This window comes from Heloderma suspectum, chromosome 3, assembly GCF_057233095.1.
Source record: "Heloderma suspectum isolate Gila_16-S chromosome 3, 16-S_ref, whole genome shotgun sequence".
In the NCBI taxonomy this organism is placed as follows: Eukaryota; Metazoa; Chordata; class Lepidosauria; order Squamata; family Helodermatidae; genus Heloderma; species Heloderma suspectum.
In genome coordinates this window covers 124,206,082-124,233,616 of record NC_139460.1, presented here as the reverse complement: position 1 = coordinate 124,233,616, position 27,535 = coordinate 124,206,082, and the positions used below count along the sequence as shown (strand labels likewise).

Genomic DNA, 27,535 nt, shown 5'->3' with positions numbered 1-27,535 from the left:
ATCCGTGTTTCACAAGAAGCAGAATATTTGCCCAGGATGCAAATAACTTATACACTCTCCATAGCTTGAACAAACTTACAGACTAACGAGGAGATAGAAGAATTAGGTTTTGGTTTGTCAATTTAGTGCTCCCTTTATTACAAAGGATAGTAAAAAAAAAAAAGCCTTGTACAGAATGTTCAAGTCAGAATGCTTGTTAGAGTGGCTGGGTGACCAGTCAGATGGGCGATTAATAAATTTAATAAATAAATAAATAAATAAATAGAGCACACTTTAAGAGTAGTAAGTTAGAAAAATCAGAAATTGTTATGAATTTTTTGAAAAATTAGGAGAAAAGATACTAATTAGTGTTTACAGGTGCAGTAATGATGTCTTTTTTAGAAAAGAAAACTAGAATACTTTTTTTTTTTTTTTACACAAAGCAATTTATAACATAATAGGGAATAACATGTATGGACAAACCTTATCCTGAAACATTCTAGAACATGGTGAATAATGTTCATCTTTTAAGAAGTTGGTTTAATCATAATCCAGATTGAGCAGTTTTGTAATAGGTTAACTTCGTTATGAATGCAATAATCTATATTTTGAAAGACTACTCAAAAAAGACAGAAGGATTAGAATTACTAATTAGTATTTTTTTTTTCTAATTAGCTGCTATAACCTAGAAACACTAAGCAAAATTATCACTAGCACTGACAACTGGTGTCCACTGGCACTTGTGGGGCAGAGCCAAAGGGGCCATGAGGGTCTTTCTGAATTTTCAGCACCCCATTCCACAGAAATAAAAAACTGAAGCACCTTAGTTTTAAGATCAAGAATGCAAAACAGTGGGGAGAATCCACACAGCCACACAGAATCATCAACAACAACTATTACAAGATGGAATACAGAGCCTTTCTGTAAAAATGAGTGTGCAGGAGATGAGGTGATGATGATAAATAATAAAAATAGCCTCAGAGCCACACAGAAAACCAATCATAGGCACCAAGCAGCATTTTTCAAGCATCCAGAATCTGCTCCTTTGCATATCCACCACAAAGCATCCCTCAAACTACTCTTCTGCATATTTACTCAGAGGTAACAGTGAGAAGCAGCACAAAATCCAGCTTATGCGTGTCTAATCAGAAGAAAGGACTGGATTACTTAGCAGTAAGCATGAGAAAGCATATCTCCAAAGCTGAATGATAAAATTGCCAAAAAATCCAACAAGGTTACAGAAACATAAAAAAAAAAACCCAAATCACCAAAACAATATTCAGAAAACTCTTTCTTCTGGTGTTTGCTTTGGATTCAATGAGCTGGTCTCAAACACACATGCCATTCACACAGGACATGTGTGTGTGCGCGTATGCGCACACACACAGCCACCTACCCACCCATATCTATATTATTGGTGTTGGGGGACTTCAGTGTATATTCAGAGGCCGTCCTCATGGGGGCACCTCAGGACTTCATGGAGACCATGGCTTCCTGGGAGTTGTCCAACTGCACCCCCCCATGTAGCCGGTCATGCACTAGACCTTGTGTTTGTTTCTGGAGAAGCAGGGAGTGATCTGGAAGTCGGGGGTATATCCACCCCCCCTTTTCATTGTCAGATCACTATCTGGTGACGTTGGACTTCTCGGTTCTACAACCCCTCCACAGGGGTGGAGGACCCATTAAAATGGTCCACCCCAGGCGTCTTATGGATCCAAATGGATTCCTGAACGCACTTGGGGATTCTTTGGAGCACGCAAACGGCCATTCGGTCGAGACCCTGGTGGGTGGCTGGAATGCCACAATCACTGGGGCAGTAGATCGGGTGTTTTACGAAACACCCTCTCCCCCTGAACAGGGTTCAAACTGCACCATGGTTTAATCCATGATCATGAGCTCTGAAACAGGAGGTGAGACGGCTAGAGTACCGGTGGCAGAAGTCTCACTCCGAAGACAATCGGACACAGGCTAGAGCTGTATCTTCAGCGTATCATGTGGTGATTAAAGCAACAAAAAAGGAATATTATGCTGCCTCTGTCGCATCCGCAGAGTGCTGTCCCAGGAGGCTGTTCCAAGTGGTGCGAAGCCTGGTCGGTCCAGTTGCTCCAGAACCACTGGAGCATTCTAAGGCCTCCTGTGAGGCCTTGGCAAGGCACTTTGCAGATAAAATGGATCAGATCAGGAGTGTTATTCCATGCTCCATGCATACAGTTAGCAAGCAAGAGGCGGCCTGTGGCGAACCGGTTTTGTGGGATCTGTTCCAGCTTCTTCCTTCTGATGAAGTGGACAAGGTGCTTTCATCTGTAAAGCCGACCACCTGCTTACTTGATCCTTGCCCATCTTGGCTCATAATGAGCTGCAGAGAGAGATTGGGCGAGGGGATCAGGGTGGTGGTGAATGCCTCCCTTGAGGAGGGAGTGATGCCATCAGCCCTCAAGGAGGCAGTGATAAGACCACTCTTAAAGAAGCCCTCCTTGGATCCCCAAGTTTTGAATAACTTTCGTCCAGTCTCGAATCAGCCATTTTGGGGCAAGAACATTGAGCAGGTGGTGGCAATGCAGTTGAAGGCACACTTGGAAGAAGCCAATTATCTAGATCCATTTCAATCGGGCTTCAGGCCAGGGCATGGGACAGAAATGGCCTTGGTGGATAATATGAGGAGGGCTTTGGATAGGGGTGAATGCTCCTTCCTTGTTCTCCTCGACCTCTCAGCAGCTTTTGATACCATTGACTACGGTATCCTCCTGGACCACCTGGAGAGGTTGGGCATTGGAGACATTATATTATGGTGGTTCTGGTCCTTCCTCTCCGGCAGGTACCAGAGGGTAGCACTGGGAGAGGAGGTTTCGGACCCGTGGCCACTCACTTGTGGGGCGCCACAGGGTTCCATCCTCTCCCCGATGCTATTTAACATCTATGTGAAGCTGCTGGGGGCTATCATCAGGAGGTTTGGGGTGCGGTGTCATCAATATGCAGATGACGCGCAGCTCTGCCTCTCGTTCAAATCTTCACCAGCGTTGGCTCTAGAATCCCTGTCCAAACGTCTGGAGACGGTGAGTGGCTGGATGGGGAGGAACAAGCTGAAGCTGAACCGTGACAAGACCGCGGTACTTTTGGTGGGAGACAAGAGGAGGTTGGGGGATGTTGACCTGGTGTTGAATGGGATACGGCTACCCTTGAAAGACCAGGTCTGCAGCCTGTGGGTCATTTTAGACTCCCAGCTGTCCATGGGGGCTCAGGTGTCAGCTGTGAGCAGGACAGCACTGTAGCAACTCCATCTGATACGGCGGCTGCACCCCTACCTTCCCGACCATCTGCTCCCATCGGTAGTACATGCCCTGGTCTCCTCTCGTCTAGACTACTGTAATGTGCTCTATGTGGGGTTACCCTTGAAGACAGTTCAGAAGCTGCAGCTGGTGCAGAATGCAGCAGCTCACCTGATTAAAGGCAGCCACTGGTGTGATCACATCACTCCCGTGCTGAAGGAGTTGCACTGGCTACCAGTTGTTGTCCGGGCCAAATTCAAGGTTTTGGTTTTGACCTTTAAAACCCTATATGGTTCCAGCCCAGCCTATCTCAAGGAGCGCCTCCAGCAACACCAGGTAGGCCGCTGAACAAGATCAGCCTCAGATGGCCTTCTCTCTGTCCCAGCAGCCAGGACAGCTAGGCTGGTGAGGATGAGGGAGAGGGCCTTCTCTGTGGTGGCCCCTACTCTGTGGAACTCCCTCCCTAGTGAACTCTGCCATGCCCCCTCTCTAATGCGCTTCCGCCACGCATTGAAAACTTGGTGGTTGAGGCAGGCATTTGGGGTGGGTTAGAGTATTTTTAGACAATGTTTTAATGTGTGATTTACTGTTTTAAATTGAATTGTTGTACATCTCCCAGCGTGGCTGGGTGACTGGCCAGATGGGCGATTAAGAAATTTAATAAAATAAATAAAAAATAAAATAGCCAATTCACATAGGGGAGACACAGCCACCCAATTCACACAGGAGAAAACCCCATGCTGGCCTTTCCCCTCACTTCCCCCAACCTCTGTGTCTTACCCTTTGAGGTGGGGTGGGGGAGGAATCATGTATTCCAATAAACATCTTGTATTTGATGATAGAATAGCCTTAATCTCTGTGGTGGTAAGTGCCACTGGAATTGTATATTAAAGAAATAAATTTCTTTTGAAGACACAGACACTCTTAACATTTCGCTAGGTCTTTAATCTCATATTTTTGGGTTTTTTACCTAGATCTCTCTCCCACTTTCTCACTAAGGTTTTAAGTGACTCTAAGTATAACAGAGAGAACAGAGCAGTTGAACTGAAGATATTTATTGGCGTTATGGTTGAACACATGCAGATCCGCCCTCCCTCCCCCCCGCTATAATGACCTGGTTCGCTTATCATGGTGGCAAATTATGGATTATTTAACCCATGATTCTCAGGGTTGCCTCCTAGCCTCTTCCAGTTTCTGTAAACAGCCTCTGATCGGTCTGATCAGAAGTTGTGAACATGATGTGCAGATGGATGGATTGTTTAGGGGCTAAATAACCCAGTGGTTAACCTCTAGTTTCTTGTTGAGTTAACCACTGGGTTGTTTAGCCCGTAAAATTTGCATGTCACGTTCACAACCTCCGATTGGGCTGATTAGAGGTTATTTACAGAAAACAGAAGTGGTGTGCATCCCCGCAAATCATGGATTAATACATGATTTGATGCTGTTATATGCAACCTGGCCCATAATAGGACAGAATCTACTTAACAAACCTTTTGTATGATCTATTTCTATTAATAATTCAAAAGATATTTTGAGCTGTTTACTAATATTTCCTGAGCAACAAAAATTAAAATATTGAAACATGTGGAAGGTCTGATACCTCCCATTAAGCTTACTGCCTTCCTCACTTGTTAATTATTTTCTATACTGTCTAAACCAGAATTTTCTCATAATGAGAAATCTTCTAGGTCTTTTGCTTGTTCATGTATAAAAGATCTAAGTATGAGGTGATAAACTAGGCCCTACAAGTGGCTTAAGCTTACAGCAAACAGCTGGATTTGAATAAACTAGAACAATCCTTTGTAACGTTTCTATCCAAGTTCTTGTTTGGAATCATAGCAGTCTGGTATGTTCTAACACAGTTTGTTTTGCTTTTGATTTTATAATGCTAAAATAATAATTTAACAAGGTTAGTTTCTGCCTTGATAATAAATTTTAATATTGGGGGGTCCCGACTCACCCCTTCCTCATTTTTATACGCTGTTGCAGCCATTCTTGGAGGTTTCCCTTGCCAGACAAGTTTAGGTTATTAACTTCTGCCGGGCTGTTGATGTGTCCAATTGTAAAGCTATATGGATAACTAAAAATAATCTGGGGAGCACATTCATCTTGATAGATGCAATCACAGTAATGGTTATGATGAACAATTTTCAAATTCAAAAATTATGAAAACATTGAAAGTGGGAAAAATATTTAGTGGACATACACCAACCAATTTTAAGCACTTCTGAATTCTATTGATCTCATTAGGAGATATTTACAGTATTCATGTCTACTCAGATGTAAATCCTATTGGGCTCAGTAAGCCCTATTGGGCTTACTCCCATAGATATAGGATTGAAACCTTATGCGTGTGCTTGAAAACCAAACTGCACATGCAGGGCTGCTCCAGTCATTTCTGTAAAACATTGATGTGTGTGATTTAAAGTACAAAAAAGGTGGACAGGGGTGGGGTGCTAGACCTTGTCCCTGCCTGCCCCTTCTTCCCCATTGTCGGTCTCCTGAGATCACTCTTCCCTGGCCTCTGATACTTGAAATAAGCCCATTTCAGAGAAAAGCAGTTCAGGGTGGCACTGTGTGGTGAGAGTGGCAGGTGTAGGATGTGTCAATGTATTCTATCCCTGTGCCACTTTTGTACCTTAAATTTCACCCCAGATCGGTTTTTGCGCATGCTGGGGCCAGACACAGGTCTGTTGTCATCATATATAGTGTGGACTTTATTCTCCCTTTAAAGTCTACGTGATATAGAAGTGGATGATGCAGTTCAGTTTCTTGTCTATATAACTGGCGTGTGTTTTGTGACAGCTGTAGAATGTATAATTAAAACCTATTTAGAGTGACTCCTATGTGTAATAAATACTCTTAACAGTGTGATCCTATACATGTGTATTCAGAAGCACATCCCATTGAGTTCAGTGAGCCTCAGTCCCAGTCAGATAAGTGTGTAAAGATTTGCGTCCAAAAAAGTAGAAAATAAATTTTCTGTTTATTTAAGTGCTGTTTTTCTATTTTATCTCTGTATTATGAATTTTCTCTCTTTTAGAAATTGTCTAGTAAAGAAGTATGAAGTAGAAAATGAAATAAGAGCCAATGGAATGAGTGAATTGAACCAGGAAGATGAGACTGAAGATACAGGATTCTTGGAGTTGGAGCAAACCTTTTCTGGTAGCAAAAAGAACGGAATTCATCGTAGAGACAACATTTCCATGTTTAATGGACACACTCATGGTTTCAACAGTGCCTTAAAGACACAGGATAGCTTGGTGCACTCTGGCAACAATGTTACAAGCAGACTGTCTCCAGGTCCTGTGCAGGAAGAGGAAAGAAGAGAAATCACTGACTTTAGAGACTGCTCTATGCAGCTTTTGCAACAAAGCAACAAAAATACAGAACTTTTACGGAATGTGCATAGGACTATGAGTAACTCATCTTTTTCATCTTTGCACAGTAATACTAAAATAAATGGTGCTCACCACTCTACTATTCAGGGGCCTTCAAGCACAAAAAGCACTACTTCAGTACCTGCTCCTAGTAAGGTAGATTCTTCATCTCTGTCCAAACCTTCTAACAGCAATTTCATTTCTGACTTCTATTCTCGTTCAAGATTGCATCATATATCTACCTGGAAGTGTGAATTTACAGAGTTTGTCAACACACTGCAGAAGCAAAACCATGCTATCTTCCCAGGAAGGGAAAAGTTAAAAAAACTGAAAGCAGGGCAATCTACAATCAATAAAGCTGGCTCAGGTAAATATTTTAAGGTTATATTAAAAAGATGCTATTCACTCGTGCTATTTCAAGCAGCTTATATCTTGACCAATTGTATATTCTGTGTAAACCAGTGATGGGCAGCTTGAACCTATGAGATAACTTGACAAGGGTATGCAAGGAAAAGCACAATATTCCTCTCATGTCATAGTTAAGGTGCCTGTTCATGGGCAGTTTCTCAAGGTTGAGGGAACTGGAGTGTATGCCATGAGATTATTCCTCCTTCCCTTCCATAGTCATAAAGGACTTGAGGGTGTTTTGGGGCTTATGTTTCAATGGTCACAGTCCTTTTACATGCATTTTTATGTATCAAATCCAACTGACCACATTAATGTCAGAAAATTATGACATCATACCTTAATTATAAACCTGTTGTCTTAACTTTTAGGCTTTATAGGTAATACCAGGTTATTCTTGCTATTTGAAGTGGGAATGTGCATAAAAATATAATTAGCATTATAATTCTGAAGGAAAAATGCTATCTCGTTGTATTCACACTACTCTTTGTTGCAGTATAAAGGATTAGAATGTACACAACTTTTTCCACTTTTCATTACTCTTCAGGCCAGCATTGTAGATGTGCAACTGATGTCATCAACAGTTGGGAAAAGTCTGACATGAATGGATACTTTTTTAAAAACTGGGCAGTTGCTGGTAGTTTTTAGCCCATGATTGCTGGCCTGTGCTGTTCAGCATATTCAGCTATATCAAGGAAAAAGAATTGTCATTTTTATAGGCTCTTTGCAGTTTCAACTTAAAATAATAAAACTAAGAATAAAAGCACTTAAACTGTATTAAAGTAACATATAAACGAGTTTAGAAAAGGAGATGGTATAGGGCCATGGTCAAGAATCTGAAGCTGCATGTGTATGAATAGGTCTTTCTGTGTTGAGTTTACTTTTTTCATTTTGTTTTATTTTTTAAAAATTAACAAATAATGAAATTGATATCTGCATGTTGTGAACAGATTCCAAATTGACAGCTTCTGAATAAAGAATAGTTCTCCGTAGTTTAGTATTCATTGAGTGTTATACAACTGATTTGTTTGACAATATCTTGTGGCACGATTCCATTTTATTATTTTTAAGGGATGACAAAACTTTTAGTGTATGAAAGTTTCAAACATTTTTGTGTGTTCATGATCTTCCTCTGCGTCACTATGAAGGGGGAAAGCAGAATTCCAAACACCAGTAAAAGCAGGAACCCATCCCTGCCCTCTTTAGCAAGGCAACATCAGCTATAAGTTCTTCTGTTATTAGCCATCAGTTGGGCTCCTGAGCATGACAGCTGTTTTGCACAACACCCTTTTTCAAGGTCCCAAGAACTAATTTTCCTTCCTTAGCACTAGCACAAGTTTACATTAACTTTTCTGGCTTTTGAAAGGTACCTGATCATCTTTTATTGGGTACCACTTCAGCTAAAAATCTGTGTTTCCCGCTACAGGTGCAGCATTGAATCAGGCTGGGAGATTGATATAGAACATTTATTTGTGTTTTTTTTAATTCAGAATCTAAAATGTAGTTGCAAGGTTGTACTACACATTGCTGAAATTGGGCAGTATCCAATGCTGCTCATGTACCTCTGCTGATTATGTTGCACCAGTGGGATCCACCACTGGCACAGCAGGAAGGTAGTGTTTCCTAGAGCAACTCCAGAAATGAGCAGAAACATTTGTTTCTGGAACATGGCAAGTCAGCGGAGCTCCCTTCCATGAACTCCACTGACCTTTTCCATTCCAAAACCAAGTGTTTCAGTTCATTTCTGGTTGCTTATGAAGTGCTAGCTTCCCATTGGGCCAGCGGTGGGTCCTGCTGGCACACGGGCAATGTTGGATACTGCCTGTTGTATCTGCTGTAGGGAAGAATAGTATATGAGGTATTCGTACCTTTTTAAATTTGAAACTACATTGGACTACTAGAACTATGTGGTATCGTACATATTTTAAGGATAGTTTAAATAGTTGTGAACAAAGATCAGGGTGGTAAGTTCTAGATCAACAGGAACATAAAAATGATTCAGCCTTGATTACATTTTCTGTTTTTCTGTTATACTAGATAATTCATCCATCTTGAGCTCAACCAAACACCAGAGCTGTATAATGCATGTGGATATGGACTGCTTCTTTGTATCAGTGGGTATCAGAGATAGGCCAGATCTGAAAGGTTAGTAGTCATACCTCTTTAAATGTCACAACTTCATATTTATAAAAACATGTCCACTAAATGCTCACCTTTTGGCATGAAAAAGCTTTTAACCTGAAAATGAATATATGGATATTATCATACTTTGCAAATATTACCAGAGTTTTTTTCATTCAGTCCTCCATATTCAAAGGACACAGATAAGAGTTCTCTTTTCCTCTCTGCAGTTAAGGAAGAGAGCACATTTGTACTTTTATTATCCTTAACAATTAAAATATCAAAATTTAATTTTGTTACTATTTTAGTACTTTTTATGGGGGATAAACTTATACAAACGTACTTAGAAAATTCAAATAATAAAAGCACTTAAAACACATAAAATAGGCTACCCAGAAGACAAAAACAGCAAGAGCATCATTTCCAATTAAAACCAGAGTCTGACAATCATCTATAGCAGGGGAAATCCTTTTGAAAAAAGACTTCTATCATTGTAAGGGATATCATTCAGAAAACCTTCCTAGGCAGGGAGTTTCACGATGTGAATGCTCAACAGAAAACAGCTTGATCTATGTCCCAGCTTATCTAACTTATGTAAATAAGGGAGCAGCTGTTTAGAACTTTAATTTTAATTTTATATATATATAACATTTTATATAAATATACAAATACATGAAATTTATTATATATAAAAACAAATGCAGTACCTGTAGTTAATGATAGAACCTGAATGAGAAAGAAAGCATGGTAAACTTCAGCCTAAATGGTTGGATTGGTGAACGTTTTATCATCAACTGAAAGTAGAAATAATAATGGAAATAGTACAAGAGTCCGTAGCGTTTTGAATTAAAGGTTGAACATTAACTTTGTTAGAGCCAAATCTTCTAGGTTTTCATTCTGTAGAGTAAGACAAACTATATTGCATTAAACTGCCCTTTTGTGTCTTTATCCTTTACAGGCATATTAACATGTGTGCACCACTGAGAAAATTCACCTGTAGATCATGCTCCCAAAAAAAAAAAAAAGGCTTTACAGTTGTAACTGTATTAATCAAGAATTGTAAGACACAATTTGTGTTGCTAGGCAAGTTGAAGTATTGGTTACAGTTTCTGTAAAACTGCAGTGCAAGTTGACTTAACGTTTCCTAACCTAATTATGTTTCACAGGGAAACCAGTGGCTGTCACAAGTAACAGAGGATCAGGAAAAGCATTGTTTCGTCCTGGTGCAAGCCCTCAGATGGAATGGCAGTATTACCAGAATAAATTATTGAATGGCAAAGCAGGTACAAATCTGCAATTTCTTGAAATGCAAAAACTTGTATTTTTCATGGGACTGTCACTTGTAACAATCCCATCCTGAAATGCTATGATGGTATCTTCAGATTTAATTAATAATGTTGTCTGTAATTACTGGGTATATATGAATAAGGTTTCCATTTTGGAAAAGAAATTTGGTAGACATGGAAGCATTTTAAATTAAACTTCTGTTAATGAATATTTGAAAGATGCTTCTTTCAGGCTGAAATGCGATCAGGGTGTCACTCCAGTGACAACGTAGCAGCTACATTCCAAACAAAATTCATAATCTTTAAAGGGTATCTTTCTCATGGTAATAGTTGGTTGCTTTTACTGCTTAAAATTGCATAGCTAAGGTTAGTGGGTTGCAAATAAAATAGCCCCACACCATTTTTTTAAAACTAGTTGATAAATATAACAGTATTTCTTTGAGCTATAATAGCTTGAAGTGGGAGGTGGACCTCCTTTGTGATGCAGTTTGTTTCTAAAGAATGTACGCGCTCCAGGGTGTATCGGATTAGGCAAGAAGGCAGGGAGCCAAGTCTTACCTTGTGTGAATTGTCAGTACTGGATATCAGTGAGAGGTCTTTGGGTCACAGTGGATAGTTTTATGAAAATCATGATTCAGTGTGTAGTGGCAAGGTAAATGCCATGTTAGGGATGGTGCCTGAAGGAGGAATAAAGAGGCAGACACAGGAGTTTGGGGAACAGGGGCCACTTTTAGAATCATAGAATAGTAGGGTTGGAAGGGGCCCATAAGACCATTGAGTCCAACCCCCTTGCTCAGTGCAGGAATCCATGTCAAAGAATCCCTGACAAGTGGCTGTCCAGCTTCATCTTGAATGCCTCCAGTGTGGGAGACCCCACGACCTCCCTTAGGTAATTGGATCCATTGTTGTATTGCTCTAACAGTCAGGACGTTTTTCCTGATGTTCAGCCAGAATCTGGCTTCCTGTAACAGGAGCCCATTATTCTGTGTCCTGCATTCTGGGATGATCGAGAAGAGATCCTGGCCTTCCTCTCTGTGACAACCTTTCGAGTACTTGAAGAGCGCTGTCATATCTCCCCTCAGTCTTCTCTTCTCAAGGCTGAACATGCCCAGTTCTTTCAGTCTCTCCTCATAGGGCTTTGTTCCGAGTCCCCTGATCATCTTCATTGCCCTCCTCTGAACCCTCTCCAGTTTGTCTAATATCCACATTTATTTAACAATAACATAAACCACAGGATCTGCTAAGTGTGAGGAACTAACCCTAAGACAACTATCTGGCTTTGTTTGGGTCAGCCAGTCCAGCCCAGGAAGAGGCAAATACATCACCCCTTCCCTTCCTCCATACCTTAATGGTGCATAAGAGAAGACTTCCTGAGTCACCCCCTCCTGTTCCCCGTAACTCCAGGTCAGCGAGACAGGTTAGCCCCAAAGGCAATCTATATCCTGCCCATGGTTCCCACAACCCTGAACAGCAGGCCTTGGGACTTTCCCGTCACCATAAAGGTGCCCCAGGTTATTCACCAAATCTTGCTTGCCTGCTAATTTCCTGCACTTCCCTGCTACAGGAGGAGTCAAGGCTCTGCTTTGGCCCACAACTTCCCACATGCCTACCCGCAGATCCAGCAGGAAGGTACCTGCATCTGACAAGTGAATATCATCAGCCCTATAAGTTCCACCCTTGAATATTTGCTAGGTGGAATATAAATTGAATTTTTAAAAAATTTAAAATCTCAGGATAGGTAAAATTTTGCCCATTTGATCCTGTAGTGTCAATTGAGTCTCCCTATTCACTTTTTTCCTAGCCCTGTTTAATCCCCAAGGGTCCCCTCTCTGCATGTATGCCGTAGCGGTATATTGAACCATAAGATATATACTCTAGTCAGAAACCCCAGTTTGTTTGTTTTTAAAAAATCCATCCTTGCCTGCAATATCTGGGTCTTTCCCTTCAACACACTCAACCAGTTCCCCCCAAGTTGGATCATGAACACCTGCGGGGGGAAATCAGCTAAACCTGGCCGGAATAGTGTGTGGAAGAAATGATCCCATCATGTGCCATATCTACCAGCCTGTAGAATGGTGACCAAAAAGGTGGAGGTCTCAGGCACTGCAAGGCCAAAGCCTGAACCCAGCAGCAAACAGCCTCTGGCAACTGGAAGAAAAAGAGGCCTGAAGAGAAGAGCCAGTTTATAGAAGTCCAGGCGCCATCCCTCCCTCTAACCCTGCATGGTGTGCAATTGCACACACACTAGAGTGGTCTCACCACTTCTTCCCCTGTCCCCCACTTAAGCTGGAGCTGGAGGAATGGGATTATTAGAGAAGGGATTGAAAATTAGAATTAGTATCAATACCTTCATGGCTGAAAGCGAGGAGGAGCTGAGGAAGCTTACGACGGTGAAAGAAGAAAGTGCAAAAGCTGGGTAGCAGTTAAACCTCAAAAAAACCAAGATTATTGCAACCAGCTTGATTGATAACTGGCAAATAGAGGGAGGAAACGTGGAGGCAGTGACAGACTTTGAATTTCTAGGCGCAAAGATTACTGCAGACGCTGACTGCAGCCAGGAAATCAGAAGACGTCTACTTTTTGGGAGGAGAGCAATGACAAATCTTGATAAAATAGTTAAGAGCAGAGACATCACACTGACAACAAAGGTCCGCATAGTTCAAGCAATGGTATTCCCCGTAGTAACCTATGGCGGCAAGAGCTGGACCATAAGGAAGGCTGAGCGAGGGAAGATAGATGCTTTTGAACTGTGGTGCTGGAGGAAAATTCTGAGAGTGCCTTGGACTGCAAGAAGATCAAACCAGTCCATACTCCAGGAAATCAAGCCAGACTGCTCACTTGAGGGAATGATATGAAAGGCAAAACTGAAGTACTTTGGCCACATCATGAGAAGACAGGATACCCTGGAGAAGATGCTGATGCTAGGGAAAGCGGAAGGCCAAAGGAAGAGGGGCTGACCAAGGACAAGATGGATGGATGATATTGTGGAGGTGATGGTCTTGACCTTGGGGGAGCTGGGGGTGGCGACGGCCAACAGGAAGCTCTGGCATGGGCTGGTCCATGAAGTCACGAAGAGTCGGAAATGACTGACTGAATAAACAACAACAAATTGATACCTTTATATTAACCTATGGGGCAGCTGCATTTGGAATACTGTGTACAGTTCTGGTTGCCCCACCTCAAAAGATGTCCTGCACTTGGAAAAAGTGCAGAAAAAGCAACCAAGATGATCAAAGGAAAGACTAATGCAATTGAAGCTTTTCAGTTTGAATACTACTAGTTTGGAGGATGGTGCTGGGAAGAGAACAAACTGATAGAGGCTTATAAAATTGTGAATGGTGTGGAGAGAAGATAATGAATAGAGAACTTTTCCTCCCTCTCACATAATATTAGAACTTGGGTCAGCCAATAAATTGATTGGCCATAGATTCAGGACAGGCAAGTATTTAAGATAAATTATTTACTGAACTGCTGCCAAAAGATGTAGTGATGACCACTAGTTTAGATGGATTTAAGAGAGGATTAGACAAATTCCTGGAAGATAGGTCTGTCAGTGGCTATTAATCAAGATAGCTAAATGTTCAGAGGCAGTGTACCTCTGAATACCAGATACAAGGGACAGACAATTTGGAGGAACTGTTGTCTTCATACTGTTCTTGAAGCGTCTGATTGCCTGTTGTAAAAAACACAATACTGAACTAGATGGATCTTTGGTCTGATTGCTTTGGGTTGTTTACCACTGGATCACTCAGTATGTGATCCCAGGCAAGCCACATATTTGGTTTTCTGCTACAGCTTGTGAGGCTTAGTTATTTTTATTTAACTTAGGAAGGCTCCCTTTGACCCAAGATCAGAGGTTGATTTAAGCAGAGGTCTTCATTTCTTCTCAGGGAAATAATGGTTTCTTACATTTTGTTTTGCTCATGTTACTTCATTCCAAGGTTGTCTTGTCTGATATCTTCTAGTTCTTCAATAGGTTGAACGGTGCTGTTCTTACTAAAGCTGATACTGAAGTGATATAGCATAAAAATGCAATAACTGTTTAAAATATTACATATTTGGTGTGTATTACACAGTGAAATGTTAAGTATGGGATACTGCCAATAAAATAAATGTGTTCATTTATACCCTGCTTTTCAGCCAGGATTGGCTCCCAAAGTTGCTTACAATGATTAAAATCCATCAAAGATGCAATATAAAATACTGAGGATACCTGGATGTGTTTGTGGCAAGACTCTTTCAGCCTGTGGCAGTTAATGATGTAGCCCAGGTTTCAGACTTTAACTCAGAGGGAGGGGGCAAAAGAAACTGCAGGTAAGGTGGTCTCAGAGGCTGGCTGGTGTAACAGAGATGCTAGCCTACAGAAGCAGCCTTTCTGTTGATCTGCAGTGTGTTCTGACCTTTCTGATGTCATATGTCATCATTTAATTCTCAGTTATGTTTGTATCCAGTATGGTCCTTTTAAAGATCCAAACTGAAATTTCTAGGTGTTTTCCCATGTAATTTTTGTAATTATAACCTGAATCAGCAAAAATGTATCCCATTAGAGTTCTTTCCAGTTGTAGCCGTTGCTATTGGAGGTCGAACAGATTATGTATGTTTGGCTTTGTCATAAATGTAGATGATTGTGCAGCAGAAAAAGAAGGTAAATAGGGATAAAGAAGCTGTTCTGGCTTTGTGTTTTTCACATCTTTTCAGAGTATTCAGAAGTTATAGTCATTCATAGTACTAACCACCTTAGGAGCCTGTTTGGGCTGTTAGGTGAGATAAATACCTAAATAAAAATATTTTAAAAATTTATAACATGTAGCTGTAGTTTGTCTATGCCCAGTAAATTGATAGCACAGCATGCATGCTTTAACACTTTCTATACCAATGTTTTTCAAAGATCATTGTTGTCATACACGACACTGAAAAAGCAGAGCATGCATGCTTTTAACACTTCAGCTTTTGAGGCATATATAATGGAAATGTAAAATCTTCATAGCTAGAATTTACACTCAGTTTTTAAACATAAACATTTACACATAAATAGCATGAGAGAGACTCAGAGCCACTTTTAGAGTAGTGAGAAAAATGACCAAAGTGTGAGGTGTGCCTCAGTAGGAATCTTAGAGGCTTATATGGTCCTACTGTCCCTTCTCTTAGAATGGATACCTTCTCCACCCTTCTCAGTGGCCTTACAGTACTTTTATCAAGGGTTCTTTTTTTTTGCCATAGGTTATTATGATATATGTTAGATCATTTAATACACTGTTGTGTCTGCACAATATGGTGTGACTTCCACTGTGCCATAAAAGCCTCAGCCTATATATATATACCCCCTCTTTCTTTTCCTCTCTCCTTTACTTTTCTTCCTGGCAAAAATGAGCTTAGCGATGCAGGGGCACAAATAGTGTGCTTTTTGAATTAGCAGTGTTGACAGTGATGAGGGATGAGGATCCCACGCTAAACCGTTGTGCCTTTGGAAACAAGTTCTTTGACACTGCATACCATAGTGTTGTCTTGCAATACATGCTGCTTTAAAGCTTTACAAATCATATGAGGCTTCCATGGCTAAGAATGGGAGAGAAAACATTCAAATACAAACACTTTACATAGTGGAGAATTTATATACAGCATATGTCACCAAGGTAATCCATACTGGAAAGTTCAACATATATTTTCCCAGTATCTTTTAAAATTTTCACTGCCACCCTTTAATCATACATTAAACATTAAGGTCAAACTCAACACTGGTCAAGCTCTCCAAGTTATTTATTATATTTGTTTGTTGATCAAATAATCTACAAGTCAACATACTGTTGTAGAATGTAGGAGGAAAGATTATCGGGAAAATATGCAAATTAAAAATTATGCATTGAGTTGTATCAAAAAACCTAATTACCTATCAGCAAAGCAGAAAAACCCCATGTGTGTAAACCAAAAAACATAACTTTGCCAAAGTGAGAAATAATAGGTGTGATTCAGTAGGGTTAGTCCTATTATCTAATATGATAGGCACTGAAATAACAAAACTTTGGATAGACAGATGTGAGTGTGTATAATTCTATATTTAATATACTGGTGAATTCTGGTCTAGTAATCCTTGTGCAGACTATAGAGCTTGTCCATCTGTGACAAAATCTAACCCCAATTTATTACATATGACTAACTATGCTCTGACATAAAACAAACATCATTTGTTCAATATCTCACATTCTCCATAGTGTGTTCTGCTCTTGCCTTCTCTGTGATCTGCTAGACTCTGCTATTTTAAGTATCTGTAAATCTCTTAGCTTGATTGGTACCAACAACATCAGCCCCATCTTTTACAAATTGCCTGTTCACTGATAATTGTTCCTGCTTTTATTGTCTCTCTTACTAGACAAATTTTTAGGAGCGTTTGAATCTTGAATCTTTTACAAAATTGATCTTTAATTTTATTCATCCACAATTATGTTCGTTTACATTTGCTGTCATTCTTAATTCTGTATCTCCATTTTGGACCTTCCTTGGGAGCAGATAATTAATGTTCTGTGGAAAGAACCTATCTGACCCAAAGAGATAGGGAATTATGCATACAGAAATAATTGGTTAGGATACTTTCCTCATCTGCCAGCATTCTCAAGATATGAATATTTTTAGCCTTCCTTTCCCTCAATCCCAATTTCTTCGATTTTCATTCTAAAGAGCAACAATTTTTTTTATCATCACTTTAGATACAAATTTATTCTCAGCGATTTCTTTTTCACAGACTTGGGTCCTGGCCTCAGATTTCTCCATCCGTTGTGCCACATTCACCATGCGCCTGTCTAGTTTCCCAACTTTTGATGAGAGGTTCTCTACCTTGCCTTCCAGTGAGGACAATGTGACTTGCATTGTCCTGAATTTACATGAAGTGACTTCATCAGCTTAAGGGGGGATCTGCTGTGCTGCACTGTGGAGGAACCCATCGAACTCATGAAGATAGACAAGATGATGACATCATCTAATGCCAGGGCAGAGGAACAAATGGACTAAAGACATTGTTCTTGTTGTTTGGGAAATAATTTGCTCTAACTTGCAGTCGCAGATGTATTGGGTAACTTGAATGAGCCCATCAAAATGACAGTGGTGAACTATCAAGATAGCAGCTTATCCATGTTCTGTCTCTCACATCTCATCCGCTACATTCTTTGTCCTGATAATAATTTATGTAAAAACTGAATCAGAATTTCAAATGCAAATTGTTCATCCACTTGGTAGCATCATTCAGTAATACTGGAGAGTGCACCACTGCAAAGGCATAATTCTTCATGCTATATACACTAGACTACAGAAATAAAAACAAATCCAAGTTACTATTCGCTTCCTTCAAAGCAAGCATTAGTGTATTAGGGTAGGTCTCTGGTTGTACTTCTAAACTTTTGGAATGTGTTTGCATCCATTGTGTTTGTCTAACAAGTAATGTTTGTGCATGCTTCTGAAAGTGTTCAGGTAGTGTAGGGTTCTGCACAATATAACAGTCCATGTGTACATACTTCTAACAGCTTTAAGATAACATAGGGGTATATCCAGTATAACAGTCTATGCAGATCAGAGACTTTGCTTGGTTATGTATACTGAAGCTCTGTACTATATGTCTTTGCTCATAGCTGGTATGCAGTTAGTCAGTAAGGGCCAGTTCTCTAACATAATTCTGCCTGACTCAGGCTAGGTACATTAGCTAGATGGTCTCCTCTTGTTTGGTAATCTGAAATGCCACTATATTGTGGATAAGTAGTGTCAAAAGAAAGTTTGTACATCTAGAGTGATATATGTGTAGCAGTTGTTGAGCATCAAAGGAAAGTAATTTGAACAGTTCTTCTGTTTAGTAGTGTGTTTGAGTGAACTATGTATTGCATTTGAAACTGCCATATTGTTATTTTTGTACTTCTGTTTTAATAAGAGGTAACTAGGAGTAACTTGTATTTTCAGACAAGAAAATAATTCAGAACTGAAGCTTGCCATTTTGCAGGGTTGGGTGAGGAGCCAAAAACATGTTAGGTACTTTCATGAGGCTGAGTTCTACTTAGGTCTGGCCAGTATCAACATGCAAGAGAGGAGCATTTTGATAGATGTCTCATAAATAATAAAAGAAAGACAATGCTAAAAAGCAATTCTTGCTTTAGAAATTAACATATGCAAGGGCATGCTGCTGTTGAACTTTCCACAATAAGATTGTCCCAGCTGTAGCTTATAAGACTAATGTATAGACCAATATCAAAGACCACCAAGTTGTGATCTCTGTACCAGTCTTGTCATTTCTCTTTTGTGTTGGTTTGGCCTACAAATTGATCAGGGATACTTTAAAAACAATTTTAGACTATACTTATGAAAAGTAATATTTGAATTGTTACTTCTCTTCTTAATTATCACTGTGTAATACAGACTTTAAATATATTGTCATATCTCTTTGAGATCACTAGATAATATAAAGTAGTAATTTACTTTAATAACATAACTTTAAGTAACATTTACTTTTATTGTGAATGGAATTCAATTTTTAGCCATTAACAATAACATAGTTAAAATATTTTCCAAGCAGAAACTGGTGAACTGGACTCCGCAGATGAGGAAAATCTAGATTCTGCACAAGTGAATGGGATTGACTGTGATATCTCTGTTTCGTCAATGGCTGAAATTGCATCTTGCAGCTATGAAGCCAGGTAAGAGAACACTGAATTTTTTGGAGTTTGCAGGTTTTTTCTTCCCTTCCCTGTATAGATATGCCTGTCTCATGCACATGAGAGGGATCGAGAAAAAGGAGGAGGGGGACCTCTCTTGTAAACTACTACTGAATATCTCAAGCAAACTATGCCCCTAGTCCCCTGCAGCTCTGTATCACTGGAATACCCTTCCACATGATATCTGATAGCCTTCCCCTGTTTTCTCTTCAAGCACTTCCTTAAAACAGCTGTTGACAGCAGCATATCTCTATTAACTTTCTCCTACCTTTACTACCCTTTCGCTTTCTTTGTAATTTATCCTGTCTTTATCTTAAATTATAAGTCTCTGACGGATCTATATTTTAATTTTTGTAGTATGCCTAGGAATTTTAGGGTTCTATGAATAATAAAAATATACGCAAGGAGTATATAGCTTTTTCCTTTAAAATAACAAGATAAACCCCCCTTAGTTACAGCTTGGGGCAACAACAAAGAAGAAAAAGATAATTGGAAAAATTTAAAGAATAAAACAAGTATACAAATGAATAACACACAATGTAGGCTTTCCATACATTAACTACATTAATACATTAACTGTCCTTGTATAAATTATGATGTGATACAGTGGCAAACTAATTAGTGGCAGTACATGGACTGAGGTGTGGCCTCTGCCACCATTTTGTGCTATTATCAGTAGTAAATTTCATGAAAACTGCTCTCGATTAGACATACCATAACCTTTCATTGTGCCCTGGTGCAAGAGCAATAACAATTTCTAGACTTTCAGTTGTTGTTTTTTCAACTTCATTGATTGGTGATATTAAACCAAGGTTGTTGTTTTTGTGTTAGGCAAACTGGTATAAAGAATGGAATGTTCTTTGGACAAGCAAAACGATTGTGTCCAAATCTTCAAGCTGTCCCATATGACTTTCAGGCATACAAAGAAGTTGCACAAACCATGTATGAAATCTTGGCAAGGTAAATTTTATATGAAGTATTGGAGAATTTTAGGGTACCATTTTTCTTCTGTCACAGTTTCAGATGTGCCTCCAAACTTTTCATGAACTCGTATTTCTGTTTAGGAATATTTAGGAATAGTCTGTCAGTTTATCTTTAGACTAATCTCTTGTAATGTTGCATGTATCAGATACGGGAGGTGGCCTGTGTATCCGTGTTTCTCAACATTGCACTCTGCCCATCCACCCCAGCCCCAGAAGTTGCACACCAAGATGCTTTGAAAACGGAGAGGACTTTCAAAAGCAGTTTGCAATATGGTATTTGCAGACTAAAGAGACAAAGGCAAAAATACCAGTGGATTTGGGAATCCTGGCTGATCTTGAATGCTATAAGGATCAGTGTGTTTCCCTGGAATTCTAAAGGCCAGACTAGGCCTGACAGGCAGCCTCATTTCTTATTCAAATGTCTGCCATGTTCACATTAAAAGTGTGTTGTGGGAAGCTATTTCTCACAACAAAAAGAGAGTTTGGATAAGGGGAACTGGATCCTTTCTTCTTCCCTGCTTTACCTCCCCACGCTCACAGAGCAATCCTATGCATGTTTAGACAGAAATAAGGCCTACAGCTCGCAGCATGCTCCAACCAGCCATGCTGGCTGGGGCATGCTGGGAGTTGTAGGGCCTTTTCCCTCTCTAACCATGCATAGGATTGCACCCTTAATCACTTAAACCACTTTTGTCCTCAGCCCAGCTCCAGAACCAGAAGTGAGTTCAGCTGAGGAAAAAGTGGTTGAAGTGAACATGGGGAGGTAAAGGCAGCTCTGCTCACTCACATTCCCCTTTTGTAGAAGAAGTAAAACAACTCCACCATCACCTCCACCTGAATATGTGAACAGAGGAAACAGGTATAAACAAGCATGGCAGTTCCCATTACATTAGATTAGACTTAAGGCATTTAATTTTGTGTTGATACTGGCTGCCTTATAAAATTTGGCATGTGCCTTGTCTAGTGCCAGTTGAGTAGGTATCAACTCTTCTCAGTATTTGAAAATGCTTGTTAGAAAGCAAAAAACCACCACAACCACACCCTATCTTTTGACAAACTAATTAATACAATTTTTAACAATTCAACAAGATACTTGAAAATATTTTTAACATATCCATCTCATAGGGTGGAATCCAATACTTTTTTTTATTTATTTAAAGCATTTTTACCCTGATCTTCAGACAAAAAGGCTCCCAGAGTGGCATAGAGATCAATAAAAAACATGACAGTCTCTGCCCTGAGGCTTGCAATCTAAAAGACACAAATGCAGAAGAAAAAGGGAAGGGGGGGGAGCAAACCTGGGCACCAGTTCTTCAAGTTACCATTCTTATAACAATAAGCTGGGATGGAAATACTTACTTCAGGTATCATAATATAATGGTTACTGCAAGGGAGAAGACCCAAAGGCATGTAATAGCCCTGCTTCCCTTCTCTACGTCTGCTGCAGCCTATTGGAGTGGCTGTTGCAGGTGACAGCTGTGCCCTTCCATTTGCAGAAGGGCTTTTGATACCTCTTCTAATGGAAGAGGAGGCAAAGCGATTTTTACCGGTTCCCCCATGCCTCCCAAAAATCTGCATCATGGGGTTGAGGAATCCTTTGGAATAGCATGGGAAGGTAGTGTCAGGGACTGCAGGTGGAACAGAAGAGCACAATTAAATTCAGCCCAAATGAATCAGTCCTAGAAAAGAAGATAGTATTAGCTATAAATTTTCCAGTGCAATGTTATAATCCTTCGTAATTTAAATATACAAAAGAAAGCAATCAGGGAAATTACTCCACATTAGGGAAGCTTTACATCCAACAGGTTTATTTTGAATAGCTGGTAAGTTCTTGCTGGTGTTTCACTTCATTTCCTTTACTTTGTGTTGATAGCTATACTCATAACATTGAAGCGGTCAGCTGTGATGAAGCACTAGTAGATATCACTGAAATTCTTGCAGAGACTGGTTTAACATCTGAAGAATTAGCAAATGTTATCCGTACTGAAATAAAAAATAAGACAAAGTGTCCTGCTTCCATTGGAATAGGTTGGTATATTATTTATAAATATTTATTAGAAAGTAATATGAGTTATTAAATGTGAATGAAGTAAAAATGACACATTGGGTGGGTTCACACGTCACGCAAAGCTGCCCTGTGAATAAGCCACAGTGGGTTGGTTGGTCACAGAACAGCCCATATGCCCAATAGATGATCGGGCTTGCTGTAGCTTGTTCTCCCGCTTCCTCTTCAGTCCTCCAGCCAGCTCCGACACTTATCCCAGGGGATTTTGGAGCAAAACCATCTTGTCTCCCACTCCCCACTCCAATCGCTACCCCTTCTCGTTCCCCAGGGATTTTTTAATACTTTGGCGCCTAAAAAACGTGCAATGGGGTCATTAAAAAATATATATATTTTTATCAGTCTTCTGCAAGTGCACTCTTACGGCTTTCCAATATGTGGAGTCTTCCCTGGTCAATTTCCTTGTATGTGTCAACTGTCAAATGGTGCCGCACAGTGGAGTAGGTAACATACAAGGAAATGGACAAGACAAGGTTGCATGTCGACTAATTTGTGTACAGTTGAGAAGAACTGGTGAGAAATAATACTAAGGGAAAGGAGGGCCCCAGAAGTGCCGTTCAGAAGCACCAGGAATTGGGCGGAGGGGGAGCCAAGTGAATAGGTAGGTGCACCAAAAAGGGATGGGACAATATCTCCCCTTGGCAATGTGATCGTCCAACTTTTAAGTGTTGGACTGACAGTTCTCAGTATCCCCCACCTTTTCAACACTTCCCTAACTTTCCAATTACTCCAGAAAGGGGAGATATTAACTCACACACACCCTTTTCACAGTTCATTTTTCAGAGCACTCCTTGCTGCGGTTGCTGCAGTTCCCTGACAGTTTTTTTAAATGCAGAAATGTATGCAAGTTTAATTGCTGGAAACTAAATGGAGGCGAAATTTGTACAAATTTAAGGGCTGGGAAGTAAATGGAGGAGAATTATGCATACCTGCATTAACTGCACCGTTACTGCAGGTGCGCAAATTTCCCCTCCATTTACTGCCCAGTCCTTAAATTTGCACAAATTTCTCCTCGATTTACTTCCCAGCCATTAAATTTGTGTACATTTCCCTTCGATTTACTTCCCAGTCCCCAAAATTACACAAATATTCCTGGCAGTTAAAAACAAAAACAAAAAACAACACTTAGAGGGTGACAGAACAGGATGGTGCAAAAGGAGCTCCAGCAGCACTTACACCCATCCCCACCCAGTGGGGCCCCAATCACTTATCCCATGCAGCCAGTTTCTCGGGGGGGGGGGGGTTAAACTGTCAGGGAACCGCAGCAGTAAGTGCTCCAAACAGGAGCTACGAATAGCGGAGTGAGTTAGTACCTGCCCTTTCCGGAGTCGCTGGAGAGCCAGGGGAAGGGTTGAAAAGGTGGGGGACACTGAAAGTGTCAGTCCAACACTTAAATGTGAGAGGATCACATTGCCAGTGGGAGATACCATCCCCCTGCCCCCTTTTGGTGCACCTCCCTTCAGAACCCAGTCATTCTGAATTGTGCTACCAGGGCCCTCCTTTCCCGTAGTATTACTTCTTCCCCAGTCCTTCCCAACTGTATGCAAATTACCCGAAATGCAACCTTATCCTGTCAATTTAATTGTATGTTACCTACTCCACTTTGCTGCTCCCTTTGACAGCTGAAATGTACAAGGAAATTGACCAGGCGTGACTACACATCTCGGATAGCCAAAAGTGCGCACTTGAGAAAACTTGACTGACAAAATAGTAATTAAAAACAATTACAACCCCAATTGCACATTTTTGAGGCACTGAAAAGCAAAGCTAAAAAACAGGGAAGGAGCAACAGTCCTTCCAAAGTGCCATTCGGCATCAGTGGAACAAAAGGCACTAGAGAGATCGCAAAAACCAAATGGCACAGGCTTTTTTGCCCTCTTGCCAAATGGCTGTGTAACCAATCATTGCAACCCATGATACAATTGGTCTCCTGGATTCAGATGACACAGCAACCCATCATGAGCAAGAACAACCCTACAGCAAGCAATGGGTTCTGGTCATGGTACTTTTCCCCCCCAAAATAAGCCACCCCACGGAAAACACTTGGACGTTCGGATGACATGACAACCCACCACGGCTGGCTGCCCATGTTGGATTGTCATGTTGTGTGAACCCAGTCATTCATTAACACGCAGCATTAAAATCCCATTGTGATAGGATGAGGTAGGCAGTGTATGGGATACATCTAGACAATTTGTTGTGTCATCCTCCCCACTCGCTCAGCTTTTCCTGGAACTAGCTGATGATAATTGAAGGGAAAATAAGTAAACTCTTGCATTGTTGTTGTTGTTGTTGTTCAGTCGTTCAGTCGTGTCCGACTCTTCGTGACCCCATGGACCATAGCACGCCAGGCCTTCCTGTCCTGCGCTCTCTCCCGGAGCGTGCTCAAGTTCATATTCATTGCATCCGTGATGCTATCTAGCCATCTCATCCTCTGCCGTCCCCTTCTCCTTTGGCCTTCAGTCTTTCCCAGCATCAGGGTCTTTTCCAGGGAGTTTTCTCTTCGCATTAGGTGGCCAAAATATTGGAGCTTCAGCTTCATTATCTGTCCTTCCAATGAGCACTCAGGGTTGATTTCCTTTAGGATGGACTGATTTGACCTCCTTGCAGTCCAGGGGACTCGTAAGAGTCTTCTCCAGCACCACAGTTCGAAAGCATCAATTCTTCGGCGCTCAGCCTTCCTTATAGTCCAGCTCTCACAGCCATACATTACTACTGGGAAAACCATAGCTTTGATTAGACGGACCTTTGTCGGCAAGGTGATGTCTCTGCTTCTTACTATGCTGTCTAGGTTGGCCATAGCTTTCCTCCCAAGGAGCAAGCGTCTTTTAATTTCATGGCTACAGTCACCGTCTGCGATGATCTTGGAGCCCAAGAAAGTAAAATCTGTCACTGCTTCCATTTCTTCCCCTTCTATATGCCAGGAAGTGATGGGGCCAGATGCCATGATCTTCGTTTTTTTAATGTTGAGTTTCAAACCAGCTTTCGCACTCTCCTCTTTCACCCTCAACAATAGGCTCTTTAGATCCTCTTCGTTTTCTGCCATTAGGGTGGTATCGTCTGCATATCGGAGGTTGTTGATAATTCTCCCAGCAATCTTAATTCCGACCTCTGATTCATCCAACCCGGCATTTCTCATGATGTACTCTGCATATAAGTTAAATAAGCAGGGTGACAATATGCAGCCTTGTCGTACTCCTTTCCCAATTTTGAACCAATCGGTTGTTCCATGTCTGGTTCTTACTGTTGCTTCTTGACCCTCGTACAGGTTTCTCAGGAGACAGGTCAGGTGGTCTGGTACTCCCATCACTTTAAGAATTTGCCACAGTTTGTTGTGATCCACACAATCAAAGGCTTTAGCGTAGTCAATGAAGCAGAAATAGACGTTTTTCTGGAATTCTCTTGCTTTCTCCATGATGCAGCGAATGTTGGCAATTTGATCTCTAGTTCCTCTGCCTCTTCTAAACCCAGCTTGTACTTCCGGTAGTTCTCGGTTCGCATACTGCTGAAGCCTAGCTTGTAGGATTTTGAGCATCACCTTGCTGGCATGTGAAATGAGTGCAATTGTGCGGTAGTTTCAACACTCTTTGGCGTTGCCCTTCTTTGGAATTGGAATGTAAACTGACCTTTTCCAGTCTTGTGGCCACTGTTGAGTGTTCCAGATTTGTTGGCATATTGAATGCAGCACTTTAACAGCATCATCTTTTAGGATTTTAAATAGCTCAGCTGGAATACTGTCATCTCCGCTAGCTTTGTTGTTACTAATGCTTCCTAAGGCCCACTTGACTTCACTCTCTAGGATGTCCGGCTCAAGTTCAGTGACCGCACTATCATGGCTATCAGGGACATTCAGATCTTTCCTGTATAGTTCTTCTGTGTATTCTTGCCACCTCTTCTTAATCTCATCTGCTTCTGTGAGGTCCCTGCCTTCTTTGTCCTTTATCATGCCCGTCTTTGCACAAAACGTTCCCTTGAGATCTCCAATTTTCTTGAAGAGATCTCTAGTCTTTCCCATTCTGTTGTTTTCCTCGATTTCTTTGCATTGTCCATTTCAGAAGGCCTGCTTGTCTCTCCTTGCTATTCTCTGGAACTCTGCATTCAGTTGGGTATATCTTCCCCTTTCTCCCTTGCTTTTCGCTTCCCTTCTTTCCTCAGCTACTTGTAAAGCCTCATCAGACAGCCACTTGGCTTTCTTGCATTTCTTTTTCTTGGGGATGGATTGAGTTGCTGCCTCCTGAACAATGTTACGGACCTCCGTCCATAGTTCCTCAGGCACTCTATCTATCAGGTCTAATCCCTGAAATCTATTCCTCACCTCCACTGTATATTCATCAGGGATATGATTTAGGTCATACCTGAACGGTTTAGTGGTTTTCCCGACGTTCTTCAATTTAAGCCGAAATTTTGCAAGAAGCAGCTCATGATCTGAGCCACAGTCAGCTCCAGGTCTTGTTTTTACTGACTGTATGGAGCTTCTCCATCTTTGGTTGCAAAGGACATAATCAATCTGATTTCGATATTGACCATCTGGTGATGTCCATGTGTAGAGTCGCCTCTTGTGCTGTTGGAAAACAGCGTTTGCTATGATCAGCATGTTCTCTTGGCAAAACTCTATTAGCTTTTGTCCTGCTTCATTTTGTACACCAAGGCCATGCCTGCCTGTTATCCCGGTGATTTCTTGACTTCCTACTTTAGCATTCCAATCCCCTATGATGAAGAGGACATCTTTTTTGGGTGTTAGTTCTAGAAGGTGTTGTAGGTCTTCATAGAACCGATCAACCTCAGCTTCTTCGGCCTCAGTGGTTGGGGCATAGACTTGAATTACTGTGATGTTGAATGGTTTGCCTTGGATTCGTACTGAGATCATTCTATCATTTTTAAGATTGTACCCCAGTACTGCTTTTCCCACCCTTTTGTTGACTATGAGTGCTACTCCATTTCTTCTAAGGGATTCTTGCCCACAATAGTAGATATGATGGTCACCTGAATTAAATTCACCCATGCCTGTCCATTTTAGTTCGCTGATTCCCAAGATGTCGATGTTCAATCTTGCCATCTCATGTTTGACCACCTCCAGCTTACCTTGATTCATTGATCTGACATTCCAGGTTCCTAAACAATATTGTTCTTTACAGCATCGGATTTTCTTTTCACCACCAGACACATCCACAGCTGAGTGTCCTTTCGGGTTTGGCCCAGCTGCTTCACTCTTTCTGGCGCTACTTGGAAATACCCTCTGCTCTTCCCCAGTAGCATATTGGACACCTTCCGACCTGAGGGGCTCATCTTCCGGCGTCATCTCTTTTAGCCTTGTGATACGTTCCATGGGGTTTTCTTGGCAAGAATACTGGAGTGGGTTGCCATTT

At 41.0% G+C, this 27,535-nt stretch overlaps 1 protein-coding gene across 6 annotated transcripts in view; it reads left to right on the top strand.

The window, feature by feature from the left end:
* REV1 (REV1 DNA directed polymerase) overlaps positions 1 to 27,535 on the top strand; it is a 66,223-nt gene that overhangs the window by 21,300 nt on the left and 17,388 nt on the right. For 3 of the 6 annotated variants that reach the window (XM_084844405.1, XM_084844404.1, XM_084844403.1), the window contains exons 6-11: positions 6,289 to 6,992; positions 9,068 to 9,175; positions 10,318 to 10,434; positions 18,986 to 19,106; positions 19,956 to 20,084; positions 21,981 to 22,135. In XM_084844405.1, the coding sequence (XP_084700531.1) occupies positions 6,289 to 6,992; positions 9,068 to 9,175; positions 10,318 to 10,434; positions 18,986 to 19,106; positions 19,956 to 20,084; positions 21,981 to 22,135 (1,334 nt within the window). Of the gene's footprint in view, positions 1 to 6,288; positions 6,993 to 9,067; positions 9,176 to 10,317; positions 10,435 to 18,982; positions 19,107 to 19,955; positions 20,085 to 21,980; positions 22,136 to 27,535 lie in introns of all 6 variants that reach the window. The other 3 variants (XM_084844400.1, XM_084844399.1, XM_084844398.1) reach the window with 1 other exon arrangement.